This window comes from Acyrthosiphon pisum, chromosome A2, assembly GCF_005508785.2.
Source record: "Acyrthosiphon pisum isolate AL4f chromosome A2, pea_aphid_22Mar2018_4r6ur, whole genome shotgun sequence".
Lineage (NCBI taxonomy): Eukaryota > Metazoa > Arthropoda > Insecta > Hemiptera > Aphididae > Acyrthosiphon > Acyrthosiphon pisum.
Window position 1 is genome coordinate 484,401 of NC_042495.1, and position 24,841 is coordinate 509,241.

At 33.0% G+C, this 24,841-nt stretch overlaps 2 protein-coding genes across 3 annotated transcripts in view; one reads left to right on the forward strand and one right to left on the reverse strand.

Moving 5' to 3' along the window:
• Positions 1 to 1,149: 1,149 nt before the first annotated feature.
• On the forward strand, positions 1,150 to 4,682 carry LOC100167445 (CCR4-NOT transcription complex subunit 10). Its single transcript, XM_001945474.5, has 12 exons — positions 1,150 to 1,684; positions 1,768 to 1,918; positions 1,989 to 2,182; positions 2,265 to 2,393; positions 2,469 to 2,572; positions 2,644 to 2,795; positions 3,108 to 3,313; positions 3,376 to 3,488; positions 3,551 to 3,814; positions 3,900 to 4,143; positions 4,398 to 4,476; positions 4,553 to 4,682. Exons 1-12 carry the CDS (start codon positions 1,427 to 1,429, stop codon positions 4,609 to 4,611), a joined length of 1,953 nt encoding a protein of 650 aa, XP_001945509.2. The 5' UTR covers positions 1,150 to 1,426; the 3' UTR covers positions 4,612 to 4,682.
• Positions 4,683 to 4,829: 147 nt separating this feature from the next.
• The window catches only part of LOC100569280, a 59,194-nt gene continuing 39,182 nt past the window's right edge, over positions 4,830 to 24,841 (reverse strand). The window contains exons 4-15 of one of the 2 annotated variants that reach the window (XM_003246589.4): positions 15,704 to 16,515; positions 13,455 to 13,957; positions 12,335 to 12,451; positions 12,132 to 12,243; positions 11,917 to 12,038; positions 11,297 to 11,450; positions 9,951 to 10,147; positions 7,689 to 7,744; positions 6,956 to 7,064; positions 6,664 to 6,869; positions 5,063 to 5,319; positions 4,911 to 4,962 (exon numbers count right to left, since the gene is read on the reverse strand). In XM_003246589.4, coding sequence (XP_003246637.1) covers positions 4,940 to 4,962; positions 5,063 to 5,319; positions 6,664 to 6,869; positions 6,956 to 7,064; positions 7,689 to 7,744; positions 9,951 to 10,147; positions 11,297 to 11,450; positions 11,917 to 12,038; positions 12,132 to 12,243; positions 12,335 to 12,451; positions 13,455 to 13,957; positions 15,704 to 16,515 — 2,668 coding nt within the window. In that variant the 3' untranslated portion in view covers positions 4,911 to 4,939. Of the gene's footprint in view, positions 5,320 to 6,663; positions 6,870 to 6,955; positions 7,065 to 7,688; positions 7,745 to 9,950; positions 10,148 to 11,296; positions 11,451 to 11,916; positions 12,039 to 12,131; positions 12,244 to 12,334; positions 12,452 to 13,454; positions 13,958 to 15,703; positions 16,516 to 24,841 lie in introns of both variants that reach the window. The other variant, XM_003246590.4, reaches the window with a different exon arrangement.

Below are 24,841 nucleotides of genomic sequence, written 5' to 3' on the forward strand. Positions count from 1 at the left end.
CAAATAGTGATAATGCGAATAACAAGTAATACTAATACCGTCTTACAAAATAATGTATGCAACATAGAAAAAAGCTGTTTTGCGCGGGAAGGAACCGAGAACGCCACAGTCGTAACTAAGAAACGAAATTTTCACCACATAAAAAAAAAACTTTGGTTGTGCAATATCGTTTTTATTTTTTCGTAAACGGAACTTCAAAAAAACTTATTAAAGTTTGAAAAACACAAATAATAATGGATTTTAAAACAATAGGAACTTTTTACGTATAAGTGGTATCAAAAAAATAAAAACGATATTGCACAGCCAAAATTATATATAAGCGGTGAAAATTTTGTTTCTCCGTTATGACTGTAGCCTTATCGGTTCTTTGCCGTGCCACAATGTTTTTGCTATGCTATTGCTATGCCGTACGTGTGTAAGGCGGAGACAACATATTATTCGGGTGTAACGTCCTCTTAAAAGCCACAACAATTTTACACTATTTATAATCAATATATACATATTTACATATTTGTATTTGACAGCTATTAAATTCGTAGAATGACTATGTCATTATTTTAATAATTATTGAGAACTTCTCAAGATTGTAAACAAAAATACGTTTTCTGATTTGAAAAAAAAAAAATGTTTATTTCGTATTTCTATTTACCCTAAACGAAAAATAATAATATTAATAGGTACAAAATCAGGGGCCCCCAATTACCATAAGGAAGCCGGGGCCCCGTCCGCAGTTGCGAACTAGCGGTCCGGGCCAGTCCGACTCTGTTCAATACTAGGTAAGAATAATTTATACCTACTTTTTACGATAAATATTATATCGGTTTTAATAATTTTATAAATATAATAAAATAAAACACAGAAAAATCTTAACATTTTATATTTTCATAAACTAGATTTAAATTTAGCATGGGTCGGTAAAAAATGGTACGCGGGCCGCCAGTTGCCCAGCCCTGCATTACAGTAGGGAAGAGGTTATCACTTTATCTTATCTATCGGAACGGATAGAGCGCGCCACGTACGACAATAGTAAAAACTACGGTCTAATGAACCGTAACCGTACAAGTCTGTTGTTGAAGCAGCACTATAGTAGTGTACTACCAAAGTGCTATCGTTATCCATAGATCTTCAACCATGGTCCATGTTTCAATCAATGCAATTTTATCAAAGCCTTTGATTTCATTAAAAAAGTTGTTTATATTATTATTGTGATAAGAGAATTGTTTGATTAAAGACAAAACGATAGTCAATCGACGATCTGTGATCGAAATTTGAAACGTTTGAAACGTTAAAAAAAAATACACGAACGCCTATTTTCATATTTAAATTGAGTTCCAAAGTTACACGTTCTACTGTTTTGAAGTCTACATTGTGAGTTTTTACTTTTTTTTTACGTAGTACCTACATAGTTCCACAACAAGCGGAAAGAATGTCCGACAAACAGGAACCGAACGGTAAAGGAACCGCTGCTAATATAACCGACCAAGAACGCGATTGGGCTCAGCAAGCATTGGCTGAATATGAACAAAAAAATTACAAATCTTGCCTAGAACATCTGCAGCGAATCGAAATTTCGAGGCCCAACGATCCCAAAGTACTGCTCAACAAGGCCATCGTTGAGTTCTACGAAAGCGGCCTGTGCACGGCCGACAAGTTTCAAAAGTCGTTTATAGATGTCTGTAAGCAGGTAGTTTGCTATAATATGACCATTTAATTGGTATAATTTAACTCGTTTTCGTTTTCAATAATGTCATCGACTATTGTTTACAGGTGGAATTAAATCTAGAACTGTTGGATTCTTTAGAAGATGTTGAAAACTGCATTTACTATTATAACTATGCCGTGTTTTTGTACCACTTGAAACACTACACCAAAGCACTGGCTATGATAAACAAAGTCTACTCATTTATAGAATCTCTAGGTAATTGTTTAATGCACATTATATTTAATTATTGTGCACCTATAGGTATTAACTATTGACTTTGTTATAGAGGAAAGTTTGGCTCATAAAGTGTGCCTACTGATAGTCCAATTACATATAGACACTAACAAACCTGCAGAAGCACTGAAATTGATTACTTACATTGAAAGTCAATTTGTATCAACAGATAATGCCACTAACATATTAACTGGTAGTGCAGATCAAGGGGGTCCTATACACAATGAAACAGAAAAAACAGAAAAAGTATATTACCTTTATAATATGACCGAATTTGTAATTAATCAAATTTTTAAAGAACTATGTCTTAATTTTTCCAATTTTGTAGAAAGCTAATTTAGATGCTGCTACTGATGCATTTCGAGTCAGCCTTATCCAGTATCGGGTTAGGTCTCTAATGGAGTTAAATTTATTTGATGAATGTAGTCAACAATTAAATACAATTAAAGAAAAACAAGTAAAGTATTCGCTTACTATTTTTATAAACAAGTAAAACAGTTTTGTTAACAAATTTTCTTTTATACTTTTCCAGGACTCTATAACAATGTTTTTAATAGGAAAATTAGAATACCTTCGTGGCAATCATAAAGAAGCACTAGCAATTTTGAAACAAATTCCCGTGAAAGACGACTTTATGTAAGGATATTTCACATTATAGATTTTAATCTTATTACGCTGTTCATTAATCATCAAAATTTCTGTTACAGAGAGACTGGAGAGTCTTCTTCAGTTTTAATAAATAATAACGTAGCTTGTTTGTATCATTACGCTAAAAAACCTACCTTGTCATTCACGTCTATTTACAAAGCAATTGTTCAACACCAAAAGAACATCATTGATGTAACAAAACCTAATCAAGGTATGGAGTAATAACCAATTGTAAATCTTATAAACCAGGGGTCTCTACCTTTTTTTACGGTGGGCCAACATTTTTATATATGACAATTATAAGCCGTTATTCATAACACCAAAAAAAATATAATAATAATTAATTAATTCAATAAATTAAAAACAAGGAAAACTAAAGGAGAATTATATATTAAATATATTATTTTCAAAATATTGATTAGCTTAGCGGGCCCGTGCAAAAACCTTGGCAGGCCGTAGGTTGGAGACGCCTGTTATAAACTATAAATTATTTATTCAATGATAAATGTTGGATTTTGAGTAGCTGAAGGTAGTCTATCAGGTCAACCACTTCATATAATTGGTGCGAGCATTAAAACTGAGCTTATGTTCAACTTGGGCATAAGTCTGTTACATGCCCGAAAACCCGAAGAAGCATTTGACTGTCTAATTGAAGCTGTACAAACTTATCACATGAACCCTAGGCTATGGTTAAGATTAGCAGAATGTTGTATTATGACTCACAAAAAAGTAAGTAGGCGTGCACATTAAACTATAAAGTATGAAAATGCACACGTATATTTTTATTTTAGAGCAACGACAGAGACTTTGATTTTAAGAAACCTTATATTGAAGGTGTTGTTGGCTCTGGTAAACACAGAAAAATTATTTTGAAATCACAGTTGTTTCCAGACACGAAATACAGGTTAGTTCAAAAACAAATTGTGTTTCAAAATTGTTGAATTTATTATTTTTCAAACATTACAGTTGTGAAGCAGTTTCTGCATCTATTCCAATGCCAAGTCTAGAATTTGGTTCTTTGTGTGTTCGTAATGCAGTTTTATTACTTCACAATGATACTATTGACTGTTCACCTTCTCACACACCCATCAACACACCACACAAAGACTATCTTTTTGGCTGCATTCAATCAGCTGGAGCATATATAGCCTTGTGTTTAGGAGATCCAGTGGTTGCATTGAAGTATTCACAAGAGTTACTTAAGTCTGACAAAATCAATAAAGTTCATAAGTAAGTCAGTTTTATGAATCTCATTGTCTGTTTAAAATAACATGTAGGTTTGCTACATTACAAACTATAAAAAATTTATTTGTAGATTTTTAGGACATTTATATGCAGCTGAAGCACTGATATTGTCAGATAAACCAAATGAAGCCATAGATATGCTAAAAGAGTCCAATGCTTTTGATGATATTGAACCTGAAATACATGAACAGCTTAGAATTGAACAATGGAAACCAGACAAACAGAAATCTGCCAAGGCTGTTCTTTATTATAATTTAGCGGTAGCATTGACACTAAGGGGCGACCTCGATAAAGCTGGAGAGTTACTTAAACAAGTAAGATTAGTATTAAAATTCTATGTTTCCCATTTTATAATTAAAGTACATTATACGGAGAATAGCATATTTTAATATAAATTATTTTTATTAAATGTCTGTCCCATGAAATACATGTAAAACAGTTCAATCACATAAAATATATATTTAACATTGAACATTTTTTTGTTTTTCAAATATAATGTATTGAAATATTATTATTTTATGTAATTATTATTTTATTGATAAGTATAATAATATTGTGGCCCTTTCAGATATGGCTGTCAAAAATTGAACATGTTTCAGTACCTGTTCATGTAGTCATATTGGCTCTATACATTCACTTACGATTAGGTAAGAAAATTCAAAACTGTTTAGAGTGAATTCCTGTAAAGTTTGTTCTTAAATATTTTTTTAATATCTGTTTCAGGCCAAAAAGAAATTGCAATAACCTTAATAAAACAAAATTGCCCGCAAGCAAAACGATAGATAAAATACAATTTTAAATTACTATAAAACTATATTATATTATTAATAATAACAATAATTATATACTTGCATGTATTATTATTTATTTTATATATGTAAGTATATGATAGTATAGACATCAATAAAAATTGAAAAAATAAATTGTTTACATTACTTAAAAAAAAAAAAAACACAACAACAACAAAATACAATTTTACTCTCTCTCTCTCCTTCTTTCTCTTTATAGTATCATAAAATATTGTATTATACATAAATAAAATATTTTTAAAAATTTAACACTTGAATTCGCATTTTATATGTTTTAATACAATTTCATTTAACGTATTTCCTATACGCAACTGAATTTTACTCCTGCAAACACATCAATGGCAAAATATTATAATCACGGCGACCACTTGATTACTGATTTATTAAAAGTAAGTGTGATTAACATTTAACAAACAAGACGTACCATCATCACTCGAAAAACAATTGTGACAATGCAACTTTTTGTTCCTGACCCGTACATCAGTTCCCATTAAGCCATCGCCCAATTGCACGCAACAAACGCAACACTTGAAGCACTCAATGTGATAAAACAACTGCAGGCTCTCAATGATCATGGCAGCACCGCGACCAAGCTCCACTGCGCAGTGCGAACACTTCTTCTTGCCACTGACGCTCAACATTGATTCTTGTGGAGCAGCGTCGCTGGTGATGTGATCGTGTCTATAAAAGTCGCACCCGAAAATCCATTGTAAATATAGGTATTCTTGTGTCATTTAAATGACAAAAGCAGGCTGTATAAATTATGCTGGCTCCCTTATAAATATTTTTTTTTTAATACATGTATTTTGAAGGTAAATTAAAGAAAGCATTTTTTTGAAAATAAATATTTGATATTATGTTAAATTATAATTTTAAAAAATATTTTAATCTTTGCATTTTTACAAGGATTTTTTCAGTAAATCGAAGAATAAACTTTTTGTGCTCAAAGCTCAGAAAAATTTGGTGGACAAAGACCCAAATTAAAGATGGACCAGTTTTAGAATTTTTTACTAAAAACCGTTGATATTTAAACAAATTATATTTTTTTATCTAATTTCTATAACATAATATAAATACACATATAAAAAAATGTCAATTCGGGAACGGCCGGGTAAACTATATTTGTTCCCAAAAGTATACACGGTGATCCATTTATGGCACTCAATGTTACAGAAAACACTAATGTTTTTAAAAATATTTATTTTACATAATTGTTAGTTTTTACAGAATAACATTTTTGAGGAAAATTATTTTTTATCATTTTTTTTTCTATTTATGACAGTACACATTTTTAATTTCATAATCTAAAGTAGAATATCATTCTGAGTATTTTGATTTATAAAAATAAAATTTCAGACAGATCGTTTATTAATTCTTACTTATAAGTACCCATTTTTCGGGGTCTGTTGTGGCTCGATGGTTGGCCTCAGTTACTAACTTGTTCTAAGGTCAAGCATCGACCGACGTATCTAGTTCCGGATGGGTGACCACCCGTGTTTTTAGTGACGAATCCTCGCCCCATGTACACGTGTTCCTCAACACCACTACAAAATGCTAATTGCCATACTTGCCGATGCTTACGACCAATCAAAAAAAAAAGAAGTACCTACCTATTTAAAATTTAGATTAGTGAAGTAGTGGACTAATATTTGGCGGGATACCTCTGACGGCCTGACCACTTCGCTCATATACCTAAATTGTAATTACTTTAAACTCATAAACTACTCCTCCAAAATTCAATACAATGTATAATATAGTATAGTATAGTCTACTAGTATTCCAAATTATATTCTGAATAAGGAATTTTAAATTCATATTGTCATAAAAAAAGAAAAAAAAACTCAAGTATGATGATACCTTTTTTTAAAATATATAATGTTTAGAAAAATCTTATTTCATTATTAACGATCTAAAATTATGTAAAAAAAATATTTTTAACGACTTTAATAGATTCTGAATTAATAATAGTGTCTTAACGTCAAATGGATCAACCGGTATTTTCATTTTTCATTAAACGGAAATCACCTGTGAAAATCGTTGAATGACAAACGTTCTTGCACGCGTTGAGTCAGAGTGTTAATGACTGAGTCAGGCAGAGGTTTTTTGTTGTGTGCTGGCGGTGGAGGAGGCGGCAGAGACGGTCTGGTACGCGAACGCGGTTGGTTTGACGCTATTGCGCCGGGTGGCACTTGACGATTACACCGGTCGACCAAACGGCGGTGTTCTGCTTCCTAAAAACAAAGTAATAATATAAAGCAATATAATATATTCGTACCAAGATAGTGCGTTCGATGTGGCAAACTTCGGTTCGACTTACTTGAATGAGCCAGTGTTGATAGTTATATTTTTCCGACTGACCGTTAATCGGCTTTCTCTTGGCGTAGACGCTCTGCTGGGCCGGTCTGGGACAACCGTTCTGAGAAGACCTAAAATCAGAAATACCGTATTACTTTGATTTCCTATGTCCAACGGATTCGATTCAATCGGTATAAATGAATAGTGATTAGGTTTACTATTATGAACATTTCATTTCAGGCGTGCGAGCGTGGTCCTGCAGTACCTATACGATCGAGACGCGCAACAAGTGTGATCACCGAATTGTGATTAATAAATTAACAAACACCCACAGCACTTTAAAAGTATTCGAACGGGACAAATGGACAATGCATGACTATACAGCGCGCTCGTGAGATTATAAATTAATTTTTCTAGTAGGTATCAAGTTATAACTCGTTTTTCATTTGAATCGTGGCCGCGTTGACGTTTGCTTTTTAGTGCGAGGCGAACACCGAACAGAAGTCGTCAAAGGTAGGTTGCGTATTGTGTAATTAATATCTGGAGTATCTACTCGACGCAAAAAGCTGTCAAAAGAGAGAGGAAATGAGTATTTCTATCGTTTTCTATCGTTTTCTATACGCATTGTGGCTATATGCATATCGTGTTCGGGTCGTTTAACACGTTTAAGTTTTAAATTATTAAATCCCTATAACTAGATAGTATTATATTAATAACAGGTGAAAAACTAAAAACAATACGAAAATCATACGCACCAAGTGAAATCTTCGGGCTGATGGTGTTGACTGGTGCTGTGAACAGGCTGCTGTTGCTGTAAATGCACAAACGTGGCAACGGTTAATGATTAAGTTAATATGTTATCCAAAATCATATAGATATAATATATAATATACTACATATATAGGTACACACTATACAAGTATGTGCAGTGACGTTAGTAACCCGAGTGGGAGGGTTACCTAGGTACTTGAGTTGTTGCCTTTCTTGAATACCTTTTTATTATTTTATTTTTTCCTGGTATGACGAACAATTAACGATAAAAACTATTGACTCACAAAATAGAATCTAATTTATAATAATTTATTGTCGAAGATGGAAACTTGAAAATATTTTTATACTTGTACCGTAAATACTTGCATATATATTATATATTTGTCAAGTTGAATTTGAAATTTCTCAAATCTTAATATTACAACGAAGTTACTTACGCTATTAGTTTCCTAGCAAATATGTTAAATACATCATTTTAATTTTCGGGAAAGTATGTATAAATGTTATTGTTTTTTTTTTATTGCGAGACAAAATGAAATACCCAATGGTATCCTATGAGAAGGGGGGTGGGGGGTCAACACCCCTCGAAACTTTTTTAGTTAATTCATTTGATTCATGAAACTTAATTAATCATAATAATTTACCACATTTCCCTAATAATATGATAACTGGTACCTATAGTATTATGTTTGTATTGTTATACCTTATAATATATAGTATAATATTATACATAGATATATTATAATCGTGGGAGTAGAAATTTTGTTGGTATTTGCTATATGGCTACGTATAATAAATATATGCCACAAACGATTTATTGATGGATGACGATAACTTATTTAACACTAAATTGTCAATACATCTATTGTCTACATCTTAACAGTTTTTACCCGAATTCAGCTATGAAGCATAGACATTAATGTAATATAATTGGAAATTACATTTAAATTCTTTGCAAATACATCTTTTATTTTGAAATTATAGATATACATTTATATACCAATTGTGACTTACCACATCAACACCAAAACGCACGTTTTCTACATTGAAAAGATTAATAAAACTATTTACGAAGCTCATTAGACTAAGAACGTCTTAGCTATTTGAGTGTACATAGACAAATTGAAATCAATCTAAGATGATTGTGATCAATTGTTTCGCATAAGACAAAAAAAGACTGCTAGACTTTATATACGATAACAATATAAAATTTAAAATTATATACATTTCAGTGGCGTATACTAAGGGGGACGTGGGGTCAGATCTCCTCCCATTGGCTTTTGAGTGGATAATCTACCATATCGTGTTTGATGTGAATTTTGAATCAATTCAAATTACATTCATTGTTCCTTATTGTTAAATATTTTACTACCTAAGTAAAAAAATTTAAGAGTGTGAGGGATTTTCCAAATTTCCCCTCTCCTTTAGCAATGTAATTTTTTTTTTGATTTCCCCCTTTCAGAAGTCATGTGTACGCCACTGATACATTTATCACACATGTAATGCATAAAAACCCTTATTTAGATGTGATATTATAATATAATATACATTTTTATGAAATTATATAATTCGGTTATAAACCCCTCTCGAAAATGTGTTCCAGCTACGGCCTTGGGAATACCTATTAATATTTTAGCGCGATCTGTTATTTGTTGACTCACCTGGGTGAGTCAAGTCGACCTTGTGTAAGAGAATTCAACCAAAAAATTATTTTTTTTTGGTAAAACTGGGGATGTGTATCTCGACTGTTAAAATGTTCAGTTGAGTTATTATTTGATAAGAATTGAGACTCCATACTGATTATATCACTATTTGCAATAATAATTACTCATTGCTGTATTATAAATACTCTCAATCGTTAGTTTTAGTTTACCTAAATTTCAAATAAAATAACTAAAAATACTAGGTTATCTAAGTTATACTCGCTTATTGAGCAGATTTGAAATGGCCAATTTATAAAACAGAAAAATTGGTAAAGTTGAATTTTTCATTTCCATCAAATATTCGAATGGTTACGAGGAAGTTATAAAGTACTGGCAAATATAAGCTTCATATAGAGGGTTTCATATACATGAGGTCGTTAAAGCGTATAATCACCTCAATATGCTGTTTAGTGCGTTAGCTAAAAGGCCAACAGTCGTTATACAATTTATTCTTTAATGTAATTCGAATGATTCGTGAAAATTCATTAAAACAGGTGGGAGAATAGTTCAAATCGAACCAAAATATTATCAAACGGTGCTCACCTCCAAATTTGGCATGGACTGAGTGTGGTCCAGTGGCGGTGGCTGCGGTCCGGCATTAGCGACCGAGGCAGCTGACGAGATGTCTTGCATGGAGTGACGAGTGGGCGGCGGCAACCAGTGCGCCGATCCAACCCGAGCGCACTCTTGATTGTTCAGATCCTCTTCAAGTTCTTTTAACTTTTTCACTAATTTTTCGCCTGCCAAAACCCAACAACAATTAATACGTTACGTCACGTCGAATATAATATTCCTCTTCTATAACTCAATATCCCAGTGTTTATAATATTATAGTACGCGTAGGTACATTGGTTATAGATTTCGTCAATCCAGGTCAAAATATTATATTATTCTTATATTCTATAAGTACTAAAAAATCCTGGGCAAAAAAACTAACGGATAGCACAAAAATCAGATTAAAAATATGAAAAATGAGAAATGGTCAATTTAAAAATAATAATAAAACCTAATTATATTATTTGAGTATGATTGTCAAATGTTTATAATATATTATGACATTATGTTATTATTTTAAGGGGCCGTTCCCAATTATATTTATATTTTAGTTGCCACCTTAATTATAATACTTTACCACTATAATAGGCACTAATCTACTGTTCGATACCTAGTTAGGGAACGGTATTTTATAATAACGATAATTACTTTATAGGAACAACTCTCAGGCCTCAAAGAATTATCGGATTTTGGTAACTATTTTTTTTATCTAAAAGAAGAAGAATTTCAACCGGCCACATTAAAATGCGATTTGTTATTTTATTTCTTACAATGGTGTAAAATAATTTGTAAAAAGCTTAAAATCGACTTCTCTTAAAGACATTATAAAGTTAAAGATTAAAATGTTGAAAAACTGAGTTCAATGCGGGCTGTAGAATGTTTCCCTCTAACAACAAAACACACATTGTTAATTTTACAGGACAAATTCATTATTCTCGTAAGTCGTAAAGTGTATTGTTTAGGACAAAATTACATTGAAAGAAGGTGATTTAAAAAAAACTATTTCCTGTACCTACCTATATTATTATTTATTATTTATTATTTTCACTTGGTAATCTTTAAAAAATGAAATACTTTTTAAAGAATGTTTTAAACTTGAATAATTTAATTAATTTTAATTTTTTTTATAATTTATGAAAAATTATGTTAATCTTTTTCTAAGCAGGCTATAATACATTTTTATTTTATACATGGATCTATTGTCCTATATCAGTTTAACCCCGAATTTCTTATCGATTGGATATTGTACTAAAATATATTTTTTCCACTACTAGATTTCGGATAGATTGTAATTTATAATACATGGGAGTCAGAGAGATTTAACCATAATTTACCTATGTTATTTTGAGCCGCTTTGTTCTTCAACTGATTACATCTACTCTGCTCTTCCACCTGCAATATATCCCTCATATACTGACTGCTCTCACTGTCTCCACCGTCGTCTACGTACACGTTCTGCGACGGAATGCTGTTGACGTTTTCGTAAATCTGCAAATACGCGATTACGTGTACTGAGATAAAAGATCATAACTTATATAATTTACTATAAACTTCGAAGACGAGTATCTAGATAACCGTGATTAATACGTAATATGCACGAATATACGACACTATAAAGGATTTTTCTGTAGTTTTCATGTTTCCGTTTACAAAGTTTGAAAAAGAACACATGGCACATGCCAAAGTGTAGAGTGAGAATCAACAACCAATTTAGTTTATTGCGAATGTAGAATTTTTAAGAGTACATACTTATGAACAGTAGTTTTAAATTAAGTACTTAATCGATGAGTTCTAAGATTGTTATTTTAACAAAAAAAAAAAAAAATGGATTCTAATGTTTTTTTTTGTTTTATTCTATAGTGCTGTAAACGGAAAATCCTGTAGAAACATCCGGTATGGCTGTATATTGTATATTGCATAGTCTATGATAATATGATATAAACCACAAACTAACCCTGGTGGTGTCGTGTGGTTGCCGTTCGGGTTTGTTCTGGTTGTACAACAGTTTTTCCAGCCGACGTTCTTCCTCCAGGAACGATGTCAAATCGGGCGGTTTCGACTTCAAGTTTTCCAAATCTATGACACATAATATACACCGCAAGCATGAGATACACAGCTCGTATGAGATCATTCATTATATATATCGAAGTTGTTTTATCGGAGACTTACCGTGCTCGTAGCTGGCGTTGCCGTTCGTGTATTCTTCCAGGCCAAGGAAACTGGAACGTTTCATCCACATTTCTTTCTTTATGCGTTTGGCCGACTCCAAGCTGTCTACGGCCTGGGCATCAGCACACAATAATAATAAACGGAATTCAGTACCACATATATAAATTATAGGTGATAACTGATAAATAATAATGAACACTTACGGGTTCCAGCGGTAGTTGCACCTGCAGGCCATCATCGTCTGGATACGTGTCTACGGGTGGCGGAGGTGGTTTCTCTTTAGGTGGTTCCAGTGCGTTGACGGGCGTCAATTCGAGTACCTGAAGAAGACAAGCACATCGACACAAGTCAAAAGTCTGATTTCATGTATTCAAAAACACCGAACAAAGAAGTGATTAAGAATTCATTCGATTACAAAGGAAAAAATAATAAATCATTGCAGCCTGTCTGCGAGAGAGCAATTCGAGCGAACTTATATATATAGATTATAGGTATATATAATGTAATCGTACAAATATTATCTATCTACTATATAATAAAATATGCTAAATCCTGCAAATTTGCGGTCAATGTATTATAATAATGACAATCGATCGGGGGACATTACAGTTTGCAATCAAATCTCGTAAGCGATCCGTTAAACCACGTGATGCGGTGTATAATATGTAATAAACTCGGGTGGCGGTTTTTATTATAGGCATATAATATAATGGTACCAGCTATATTATATAGTTACAAAGCACGTAGTACGTCATTAGGTATACCTAATATATATATTACAATGCTAATCCAGCGGTTTCCAAACTCCAATGATTCGCGCCTTCCTTATTATAGAAATATGGTTCACATCTCCTATTATGTATAATATTATAAAGATCGAAAATGTAAAACCATTTTAAAAAATCGTAGTAATAAGTAGTAAACTATAAAATAAATATATAATTGGTACATTTCAATTGGATGTACTTTATTTATATACTTATACTGTGTATGTCACATGGGCCAACAATAATAACAAATAATAATATTTACGTTCCCCGATCCCCGTAAATTGATACATAAAAAGGCGTAACAATATATTATTTATTATAAATTTATAAATCTGCGCCTTATTTGGGATATGATCACTGCAGGTTGTATGCCCTAAGTCTCTAACCTAATTTAACCTGCGGTGTAAGGATGGCGGGGCAAGTTTAATTCTTATGTAGTAGTTCGCCATATGATATACCAGTGTGGCTGTGAATATACCTTCCCCAAATGGGATCACGTGTAGGTATAATTCGTATACCTAAGATATTATTATAGATTATAATATAGTCTCACCATGTTATACGTGTCGTCGACGTGCTGTTGGACGACATTCGGGGGCTGCTGTAGCAGTACGGGACTAGGCTGCAAGTTGGACCGTTCCTCGTCATCTGCTTGGCTCACGCAGCTCGACATGTCCTCGGTGTGCACGCCACTGTCTTCCGCGCTCAGACACGAACCCGGATAGTTGCCGTCGTCCGGGTCTTCGGCTGTGTGACCACACTCCTGGTCCAAGCTGTCGATCGAGTGCCGGCTGACCAGATCGGAAAGGGACGAGAGCTGCTGATGGTGGCGGATGTGATGGTGATACTCGTCCTCCACCATGCAAACGCGTTCTTTCTCCAGCGCTACTATAGGTTTTTCCTCCTCGACCATCATCTCCTCATCCGCCGACGCTGCAGTCGTTTCATCCTCTACTTCCGAGTCAACAGCCAGACCGTGGTGCTGCAGTATTTCTTCCTCGCTACTGTACGTCACTTGTTCACCTTGCGACTCCACGACCTTAGATAAATCTGTTCCTAAAAAAAAAAATAAATACCATTATATATACACAGTACACATAATATACATATATAATATCTATGATTATCAGTTTATAAATTATAAATTTAATGTTCTAAAGTCTAAATAGTCGAAACATTTTCTAAAAAGTTGAATTTATGAATATAATATGATATAGACATCACGCGTGCCTATATACAATATGCGTGTATTTATCATTTCGGCCAAAATGAAAATAATCGTTTTTCTTAAAATACTTTCACCAAGAGCTATTAAAAGGTATTGTATTTTAAATTATCAGATGAAAGTACACAACTTTTGTGGGTTCCTATATGTTGTTTTGTTCACAATGCGATTTGTGTAGTTCAGTTGTTGGCTTCCCTAAGTAACTATATTATTAGGGCCCGGAATTATATGCACAAAAAATGTACGAAATATGCATGCATTTATGCACTGAATATCATTAAAATATGCACTTTAAATATGCAAAAATATGTGAAAATATGCAAACAAAAATGAAAGTTTAATACATTTATTTAGTTTTAAAATGTATATAATTCATTATATAATCTATACTAAATAGAAAAATGTACTGACAATATTTTTGTACGTTGTATTGAACTGCATTAAGTTGTAATTTGAACATTCACTCATCTAAACAAAAAGTCATGAACGAAAATCAATTCATAAAGAAAACATTGCTTTGTCGAACAATTTACTAATTGTGGAATGGTTAGCTTTTTATAAATCTTATTATAGCCCATATCAAATTATACTTCATGAATCATGATACACTGAATTGACGTAAGTCTAACAAAAATTATAATACGCGAATACATTAATATCTTTTCCTTCGATGCAGTGTCATAGTACTTTGCATATTAAATTTGTCACATCCATCATCTATATAATACTATATATACCAATATATTTTTAAAGTATTTTTTAGGTGTACTTATAAAAAATAATGGCATGGATTGCAATGGCACAAAAAACCCAAACAAGCCATAACTAATTATATAAAAAGAGAATAAACCATTTCCAATTTTTAAAAATCAGTGCGAAATTCTTATGAACAATTTGTTTATATAGGTTGGTTCATTATATTTATAAGTATTGTTTGTATTTTAATTAAAAAAAAGCAGGTAAGTGGATGTCGCTCTGCTGTACAGTAGATTACAAGTGGGTCATTGTATAATGGTTGTATTAGGCTTGAATTCAATGATATAATATCATTGTATAAGAAAAACGATTCTGAGCGGAGACGGTTTGTCAGTCTGGATATTTTATATTTTTGTTATTATTTATTTTATCATGTAAGTTGAATTAATATTAAAATATTATAATTTTTTATTCGTTTCTATGGTGACAAACAAAGCGTTAGAAATTAAAATCCCATTTTTAGCGTTTTTTCGTAATTTTCCTATGGTTTTTCCCGTGGCATTAAATAACTATTGAGAAAATCAAAAATTGACTTCTCTAAAGTACCATCTTGATCCAATTTTCTAAAAGATAAGGTACTATATGTTGAAATTGAAACACTCCTTCTGGAAGAAATTTTGTATACAGGATATAAAAAGAAAAAAAACACCATTGTAAAAACAATAGCTTCCTCGCTCCGCTCAGAATCTAAAATAATATTACTTAGGTATACATAATAATATACACAATATATTATAATATATTCTACAATTTACTAAAAACTTAAATTCGATAAAAATGATAAATTCCACAACACGTTAGCGTACGTTTTTAAATCTTACCTGGCAACGACGATTCGGGCGGAGAAATGTCTTCGACCACTTGTTGTAGAAAATCGTCCGTGGCAGCAGCAGCAACACTTGCGGGTGGCAATGGTGTCGGTGACTCTTTAACAGACTTCTTCTTAGCGAGCGACGGTTGTCTAGCTGTGACAGTGAGCTGCACGTCGGCGGCTTTCGTCTCCGAACAAATCTTCTCGAATATCTCTCGGCGCTTGCCAATGTCCACCTTGGGCAGTTCACCGGCGGCTGCGGAGTTCAAGTCTCTCGTGGACTGAGACCGGGTTTTGAGCAACATGACTTTCTCCTCGATTTTGGGCGCCGACATCCGACGCCTTATCTCAGCCACGACGGGCTTACAACTCTTCAGCGGCTGCTCTTCGCACTTGGCCACGGAAGTTCGCTTGGACTCGGTGAAATCAACGTAGTCCTTAATAGCCCTGTCATATCCGTTTTCGGCCACCACCGGCTCAGTCGACATTGGAGCGACCGCGGAAATCGTCTGCACGGTCGCCACTTTGACTGCCACAGCTGCGGGTTCTTCGGCTCCTCGGAACACGTCTTCTTCCTCGCACTCCTCTTCAGCCAGTTCTTCAGTCCGGTTACCGAACTGGTGCTGTACTCGATCATCAGCACCGCTATCCGCGGAACAACTGCGATGGTCCTCCGCCGCGTTATCCCGTAGTATCTCTTCTTCATTGTAGTCACCGGCGTTGTTCTTCTTCCCCGTGCTCAGACCGAGGTCGCTGAGATCGTTACCATCGTCGTCATCCTGGTACAGGGCGGGCAAACTCCTCAATCGGCCGCTCCTACCCCTACATAGACAACATATAATAAATTAATTAGTAAGTATAAACGATTAATGAAAAATCTACTGCCAATGTATTTTTAATCAAGACGATTCAACGGGTAAAAATATGATATTTCCAACACAGGGCGTTAACGTTTTAAAGTGGTGTTCCCCGAAAAAATATAGGTAATAGCAGTGGCCTAAACTCGTTTGGATAATATACTATCGGTGGCACGACAGCATATTATTATAATATATTATGTTAACATTCGTAAGTTTCGAGCTCGACGCACGAGGGCTGACCGATTTATATTTATATTACATATTGTTATATATATGAGTAACTATATACTGCTATATTTAATATTATGTATGTGCGTTCGTATTATGTGTGTATCGTCGTGCGTAGTTGTTATTATTATTATTAGAACGTGAGTCGTTTTGGTTTGTGAACTGCAGTTCTATCATAATCCTGGATATATCATAATACAACTTTCACCTGGCCAGTTTAATTGGCATCCCATTGTATACAGCACTGCAGCAGCGCATATGTCCCGATGTAGTAATACAACTTTACATAATTTCATTCCCATTATCGTTATCGTCGTCGTCACCGCTACCACCGTTTGCAGCCGCGATGTCTTTATATTAAATTAGAAAAAAAAGCGCTTCTTTACTCCTCACTATACCACCGCCATCATCAACACATATTGATCGTCACGCCAATTCAAAAGTAATTTGCCACCGACCGCTCGCTATACGCGCGAGGCGCCTATACAATATAACAGCTCATATATATATAATACATTACGTATATAATTGATCACACGGAAAGAAAGCGGGGTCATTCATGTATATGGGCATTATATTATTATATTAATACATAATATAAAGGTATACCTACCGTGCGTAAAGACGACGAAATTCGTCAATCAATAGACGCATATTAGTAGCAATGACTAAGGTGGCAAATAAAGATGTGAAAATATTCGATTATAGTGAAATACATATTATACCTATCTACAGCCACATACTGATCTCCTGCCAAGAGCAAATAGTCGCGGATAATGGCGATTTCAGAAGTATTATATAGGTGTATATGTATATAAAGGAAAAGTATATTGTATATAATACATATATATAGAAAGCACCGACTGCGTTAATTGAACTTATTGACATTATCTGCAGATAGTTAACACTTTAAAACGGCTACCGGCGATCGACTGTGCAACTACCACAACAGAATTTAGACGTAAAGACGTTTAATTAATCTCTCTTCTCAATGTATATATTGTTGAAATATAATATCGCAACCGGAAATATTAAATTCCACGTTTTCACAGACTCGATGAAACTTTATAGAAACTAACTTTTCAAATTAAAACGCAAATCTTTCTTCGTGATATTTTAAAATATTTCAGTAAGTAAGTTGTTAATCGTAAGCACCTATATCTACATTCTACACGAGATAATATGTTTATAAACTCTCTAGTTTCCAGTATATCCAAAACTATATTAAAAAATACACGTTTGGGCATTTCCAAGTTGATAATATAATGGATTAAAAGTCAATTGTTTTCAAAACTTTTGACATAACTGATAACTATAATTTGCTATAACAATATAACTGACTTGACAAGCTATTTTTCACTACAATAAATGTATTACGTGAACACATTGTTTTTAAACTGGTTTCTAAGTACATTAAATAAATAAAATAAATGCGGTGGTCGATGGAAGAAAATAATAAATATAAACCCGACAGCTTATAGGTATACGCCGTCCTTGAAATTGTTTAGTTTTGAAAAGTTCTCTTCGAGTGATATTTTAACGCATTGAAATCGTGTAAAACGACAATACCCCCCAACACACATCTGGCCCAATAAAAAAATATGTATTACATGCTAATGGACTAAACTATATAGACTGTATCCAAACAAGTCACTACCGCTACAGTATTTTGTCGCGTTTCGGTCGATTTTTCCGTGTGATTGGATTAGTAATAATAATATTATATGCCACACTGGTGGAAAGTGTCACGGCCAGAGGGCGGACCGAGAGGATTAACTCGCTATATATATTCGAATATAATCATTCGGTAACCAGAAAATATAGGATATACGTGAGGCGTGGAGTTGCGGTGTTTTTTATTATGCGTATATTATACGAGCATGTATAATAATGATAATAATAAATAATATACATTCGAATGAGATTGAAAATTAAAAACAAGGCTGTATACTATTTTCATCTAGCCGTTCTCGCGTCCGATTTTCGTCGTTGTTGCGCCGATATAATCGAAACCGCGGTATGCTGCACACAACAAACGGACGACCATTTCGCCATAATAGTTTACACAGCCGCAAAGCGCCATGTATGTGTACGGACCGACGGTTTTCGTTGGGAAAAAAACTATACGAAAAGACAATGGGTGAGAACCAAAAAAAAAAATAAAAAAAATATAGGTAATGCTAATTAATAAAGACGCGCGCCGGTCAGAAAAATCAGAAAGGAGACGATGTGGCGTGTAGAACCGCACGCGATTGACCGTATATTATAATATTACACAAACGCAAGACTCAAAGATCATATCGTCATTATAGGTCGGCGCGGACTACGTCAATCGCAGCAACGATCTCCGAGGTAGGTATCTGTAGGTGTAATATTATGTATATTACCTCTGTATAATATGTAATATAACCGTCATTCAAACTCGACGGATTAAACATACAGACGTAACGTTACATAATATATTATAATAGTGTAAACGAAATGATTGTGTTTTTTAATTTTCTATTTTCATTTACAACCGAAAACCTAGATATACATTGTGTGACACTGACACACGCCACACACCAATAATTGCAGCGTCCATCGTCCTCGCAACGAAGTGCGACCTGCTTGATCGCCGTAACTCAGTGGTCAAAACAATTTATACAGGTAGTAGGTACGTTAATACAAAGTTTCAAAAGTTAAATTCTGATTTTCAATTTCAATGTTTCCTTAAAAGTTTTTCATTTTCCATATACTTATATAGTTATGTAGGGTTTACCGGAAAATGTTGACGGGTTTTACAATAATCATATTATTATCGATTGTCAACTCGGATATCTGAAAAACTAAGTCACGGCCTTCTTCATTGGGGACGTCGACATCGACGCATATAATATAATCGTATGCAATGGTTTTTCAGTACTCCGCGAGGTCTATAATGTTACTTGATCGGCAGACTTTATAAGTCAAACATCTTTAAAATTAAATACAACGTTCCTCATAAGTTGTTCTTACAGAAATTAAAAAATATAGAAAATACAGTAGGTAACAGTTTTTTTTTTTTTAGACGTTTGAAGTTCAAATCACGGACATTTGCAAATTATTTTATAATTAAAAACGTATACAATTATCGATTCAAGTACGGAAGCATTGGAAGCTGACGCACCTTCTCCGCTCAGAACCGTTTTGCTTGTGCAATATTTTCATCGTTTTAATTTGAATTCAAATTTAACGCATCCATTACTGCGCAGTGACCTACTCGATGACGGTAAGTCTACTCGAAACCTTCTATACAGCAAATCGACTTCCCCGGTTTTTGTTATTTTGTAAGATACACCATTATACCGTTACCTAGTTCATCTGTATTATTACATCATAATACAATAATAATCATGCAAAATGATTAACCTGCGCGCAAAACCGAACGATGTGATATATACCTACAATGCGTAGTACCTATATATATGTATGTATAATAGGTACGCGAGCGTTGCCCTTAGGCTTTGGGTTTTCGAATAACAACAGGGTAAAAATTTGGAAATTTGGAAATTAAATAAAAGCTCAGTAGGTATATATATAATATAGGTATATTATTATGTCAAACGTAGTATTACACGCGGTGAGGGTCGTGTGTACAATCGAATTTTTTTCAACCTATATCTTATTAACTACGCAATATTATACGCCCGTGATTTTCGAAGGTATAATATTATAATACCTATATACAGCCGCCAGCCGGTATTTTGGTATTATTGTTAACAATTATTATTATATATGAACACAGTATACGTTAATATTAAGTTTTCAAAGTTAATTGATTATCAATTTCAATTTTTCATTTGCTTTATATTATTTTGTAGGGTTGGAGATAAATGTTGACGGGTCTTGCCATAATAACATATAATCGTCATATCGGATATCCGAAAAACAAAGTCACGGCCTGGTTCGTCGGGGACGTCGACGCGGCATAACATGATCACGATTATTTTTCCGCGATCATCTATATATCCTGTACTGCTGTTATTTGATCGGCAGACTGCACAGGTGCGTGCGTATAATATATAATACCACATTACCGGATGAATGTATATAATTTGCGGGGAATTTTATAATAGCACTTCGGACGAGAAAAAAAATCTATATGTGTATACTGTATAATATTATAATATGTGTACCTAACCTATGCGTCGTTATATTATATATCCCCGAAAGCCGGTGTGTATTGTGCGTGTATTATATATATTATTCTTGCCGGGTGTATAATGGTGATTTTTCCACGCCTCTATCGCCGCGATTTCCATTTAGATATATTATGCACGCGTGCAGCAGCAAGGACCTACGTATGTGTTTATATATATGTGTGTGTAATGTGTACACTGCACCGGGGCAATAGCATACAATTTCATGCACGGACAGCACATAACAAAGTATGGTGGTAGAAAAATTGTTAGGCTCGCCCACGTGTTCAGTTTGGTTTGCCGATATTATATAAGACGGAGGAAGATAAAATGTACGCTGATGATTCCCATAAACGACCATATATAATATTATTATACTTATTATGCGACACACGGTGATACTTCGGTGGAATTATTACACCATCGGTCGGGACCACGGACGAAGTCCCTCGTTTATTATATCGAATGATTCCAATCGTGCTATACGATTGTCTTAAGTCATATACACGTAAGTTTATAACTTTACATATATACGATATACCTACCTATATGGCTATATAGTATAAATAGATAGAGACAATTTTAAACCCGGATAAAAAAATCACAATATCTATGTTTCTATACACGATTTAAATTTTAACTTTGAATCTTTCAAGGATAAAATTTCATGTAATTATTGCGTATTACTCGATTTACTGTTGAAAAATTATCCTGCATGATGTATAATAATACTGCGTAGTGTTGGAAACTCCATTTTTTTAAAAATAAAAAAAGCTTACATTTTTTCTTTTTGTGAGCTATATTTAAACAGAACCATCATATATCATGTATTTTATAAAAATATTCTCACTAGATCATAAATTATAGAGTTACTCAGGTCCCTTACTAAATATTTTTGCGGGCCCTGTACAAAGCTTCCAATAAAATACAATCCATTAAAAGGAATATGGGTATACATATACACGATTCATATAAATGGGTATAAAATGATTTACCCACTGCTTAAAATTACAAAACTACTATAAAATCAGTATTTTAATAAGTATTTTATTTATAAAAATACAATGTAATAATTCAAAAATTACAAATAGATTTCAACGGACTCCTAAAATAGGGTCCCCCCTTGTGTTGACCCTGGAGTTACTGACTTTCCGATCAATTAACATAGGTACTGTAAAACAATACTGTATTAGTGTAATACTAAGTAGTAAGAATAAAAAGTTAAATTTTTATTTAAATGGGTTGTGTAAAAGACTGTTCAATAATTATACATTGTGTGTTTTCATACTATAAACTACCCCAGCCCCCACGATCAACCCAAGGCGGACGCGCCGACTGATTTTTGCGGTAAACATTCAAGATCGATAGTACTTATGATAATATATATACCCTATACCTATTTTACAGGTATCGCCGATAGGTTAAACGCGTTCGTTGAACTCCGAACAATAATAATAATTCTATTTTTAACAAAATTACTGTCCACGCGAGAGTAAAGATACAAATAGATCAAATTTTTGCACGAATGTAATATAATAACTGCACTGCCAATTAACCAGATACATGTTAGTTTAATTAATTTATCAATCACGTCCACTGTAGTTCAATACGACTGTGTAGGTATATATAACATAACTATCGCCAATCGAGTTTTTAACGACCTAAAAATCAAATATTATCATTACATTCGACCTACATCATTTTGAGAATAATTAACATAAAAATCATTTCTCTAAATAATTAGAATAAACACATCACCGAAATTTAACTAAATCACTATTTACAACAAAAGTCAATAGAAATTATATACATTTCGTAATAATATAATATAATATATTATATTATGCAAATGAAAATATAGATGTTTGTTCAGTCCAATATATTTGATTAAGTTGGTATATATACTATATAATAATAACTTGAATATTAAACAACACTCATACAATCAGCATTACGAGTATAGGTACATGTATTTTTTTATTAAATGCCATCATAATGACTGGTGCATAATGTACCTACTTACATATTATGCGACATTGTGACAATAAATATAAGAAATTCCCACCGAATGACGCAATATTTTTAAATCAACAAAAATAATTCCAAACTTGATATTTGGTTAAGTTTACATTACCTATAGATATATAAGCACTTGTTTACTTCTATAACTGTTGCACTTATAGTTTTGCTGCTGATACAGTGATTTAACATGCACAGTGCGTTATCTTTGTACAACCACGGTGTAGAGATTCTCACGAGAGTCTACTCAACCGGTTTTTTGCGTAAATTTCCAAAACAAAAAAACATGCCCTATACATTTTTCTATGCCTAGAACGTACAGTTTTTTTTCCTAGTCGTCATTAGCTGTACATTGTCCTAGTTAACAAAAATCACACATTCGATTGTACCCGTTCAGTAAATACTGAATATTTTAGCGTATATATCAATCGCATGTAATGTGGTTGCATTTAACAGTATAAACATACTTATTACATACTTATTATATAATAAACTATAAATATTTATATATTATATTATGGGCAAAATTCATAACACATGGTCAATTACTGTAATGGAAATAGGACAGAATATTATCGTGTGATAATTAAAACGTAACGAAGAAAACAAAATATTATGACTTATGAGTAAACTAATTAATGCTAATGTCTAATATTATTGAAAAACCCATATCATTTCGATAGGCTAACCGAGTGTAAAAACAGATATAATAAAGTTACAGCCTGCACCATGCACCAGATAATATAATATTATATTTATCCATTTTTAATATAGTGTACACTCGTGCGAGAAAATCTCGTAAATAATATTATAAACCAACCTGAAAAAACTGTCTGACTTGATAGTGATAAAATAAATAAAAAATAAAACGACCTCGAATAAAGTACCTATATGCACATATTTTTGCAACTGTTAATCAATGGCGTTACGATAAAGGTGTTATAGGTGTACCTATATATAAATTATAAGCTGGTACATAATATACAAAAACAACGACAAAAGTCTAAATTTTTTTTATTGATTACCTACATTATTTTACATTGTATAAGTAAAATAAACAACACACCGTGTCCGTATATAAAAAATTGTTCATGAAATATTCAAAAGCGCATAGGATCAATATAATTGTATGATTATAGTATATAGTTAAAATGTTTAATATGAACACGGTAGCAACGGTCGACCTTTAGGAAATATAAATATACACGCGTGTGACACCAACATCGATATTATACACGAATTCACACAGGCATATACCTAATAATAGATACATTTATAATAATGATTATTATAAAATATTATCTAACTGCAAAATTAGCTTTAATAAAAATATACTGCATACAATTAATAAGGACAGTGGTTAAAAAAATTAAAATTAGATTTTAGATTCTAAGCGGATCAATAGTCATGAGTGTATCATGCATGTCTGTTATTTTTGTCTGGCGTTACCTATGGAGCAATAAATCTTCAATCTTTGAGCGTATTTTCTGGTAGAAAATTGGATCTCTTTGGTATTTTAAAGGGGTCAAGTGTAAAAATTCCCAATTATTTTCATAATAAACGGAAAAACGGCTATTTATGAATTTTGAACAAAGTTAAACGAAATCCATTTTGTTTTTTGTTGTAATACTCAAAAAATAACTATTGAATTTTCTAGAGATGATATAATTTAAAAAATACATTTAACCACCAGACCTTTATGTTCCGTTGAATATTTATCATTTCGACTTGTGCACGTTGTGCATTATGCACTATAAAAATATTGTCAAGTTAGTATATTCGGAGGTTCAGCGAGATTCAACACCCTTCACTCACTGACATGGAAAATCATAAAAATTGTTGAAGTAGACATCGTTGTTATTAATACGTTTGTACATCAAG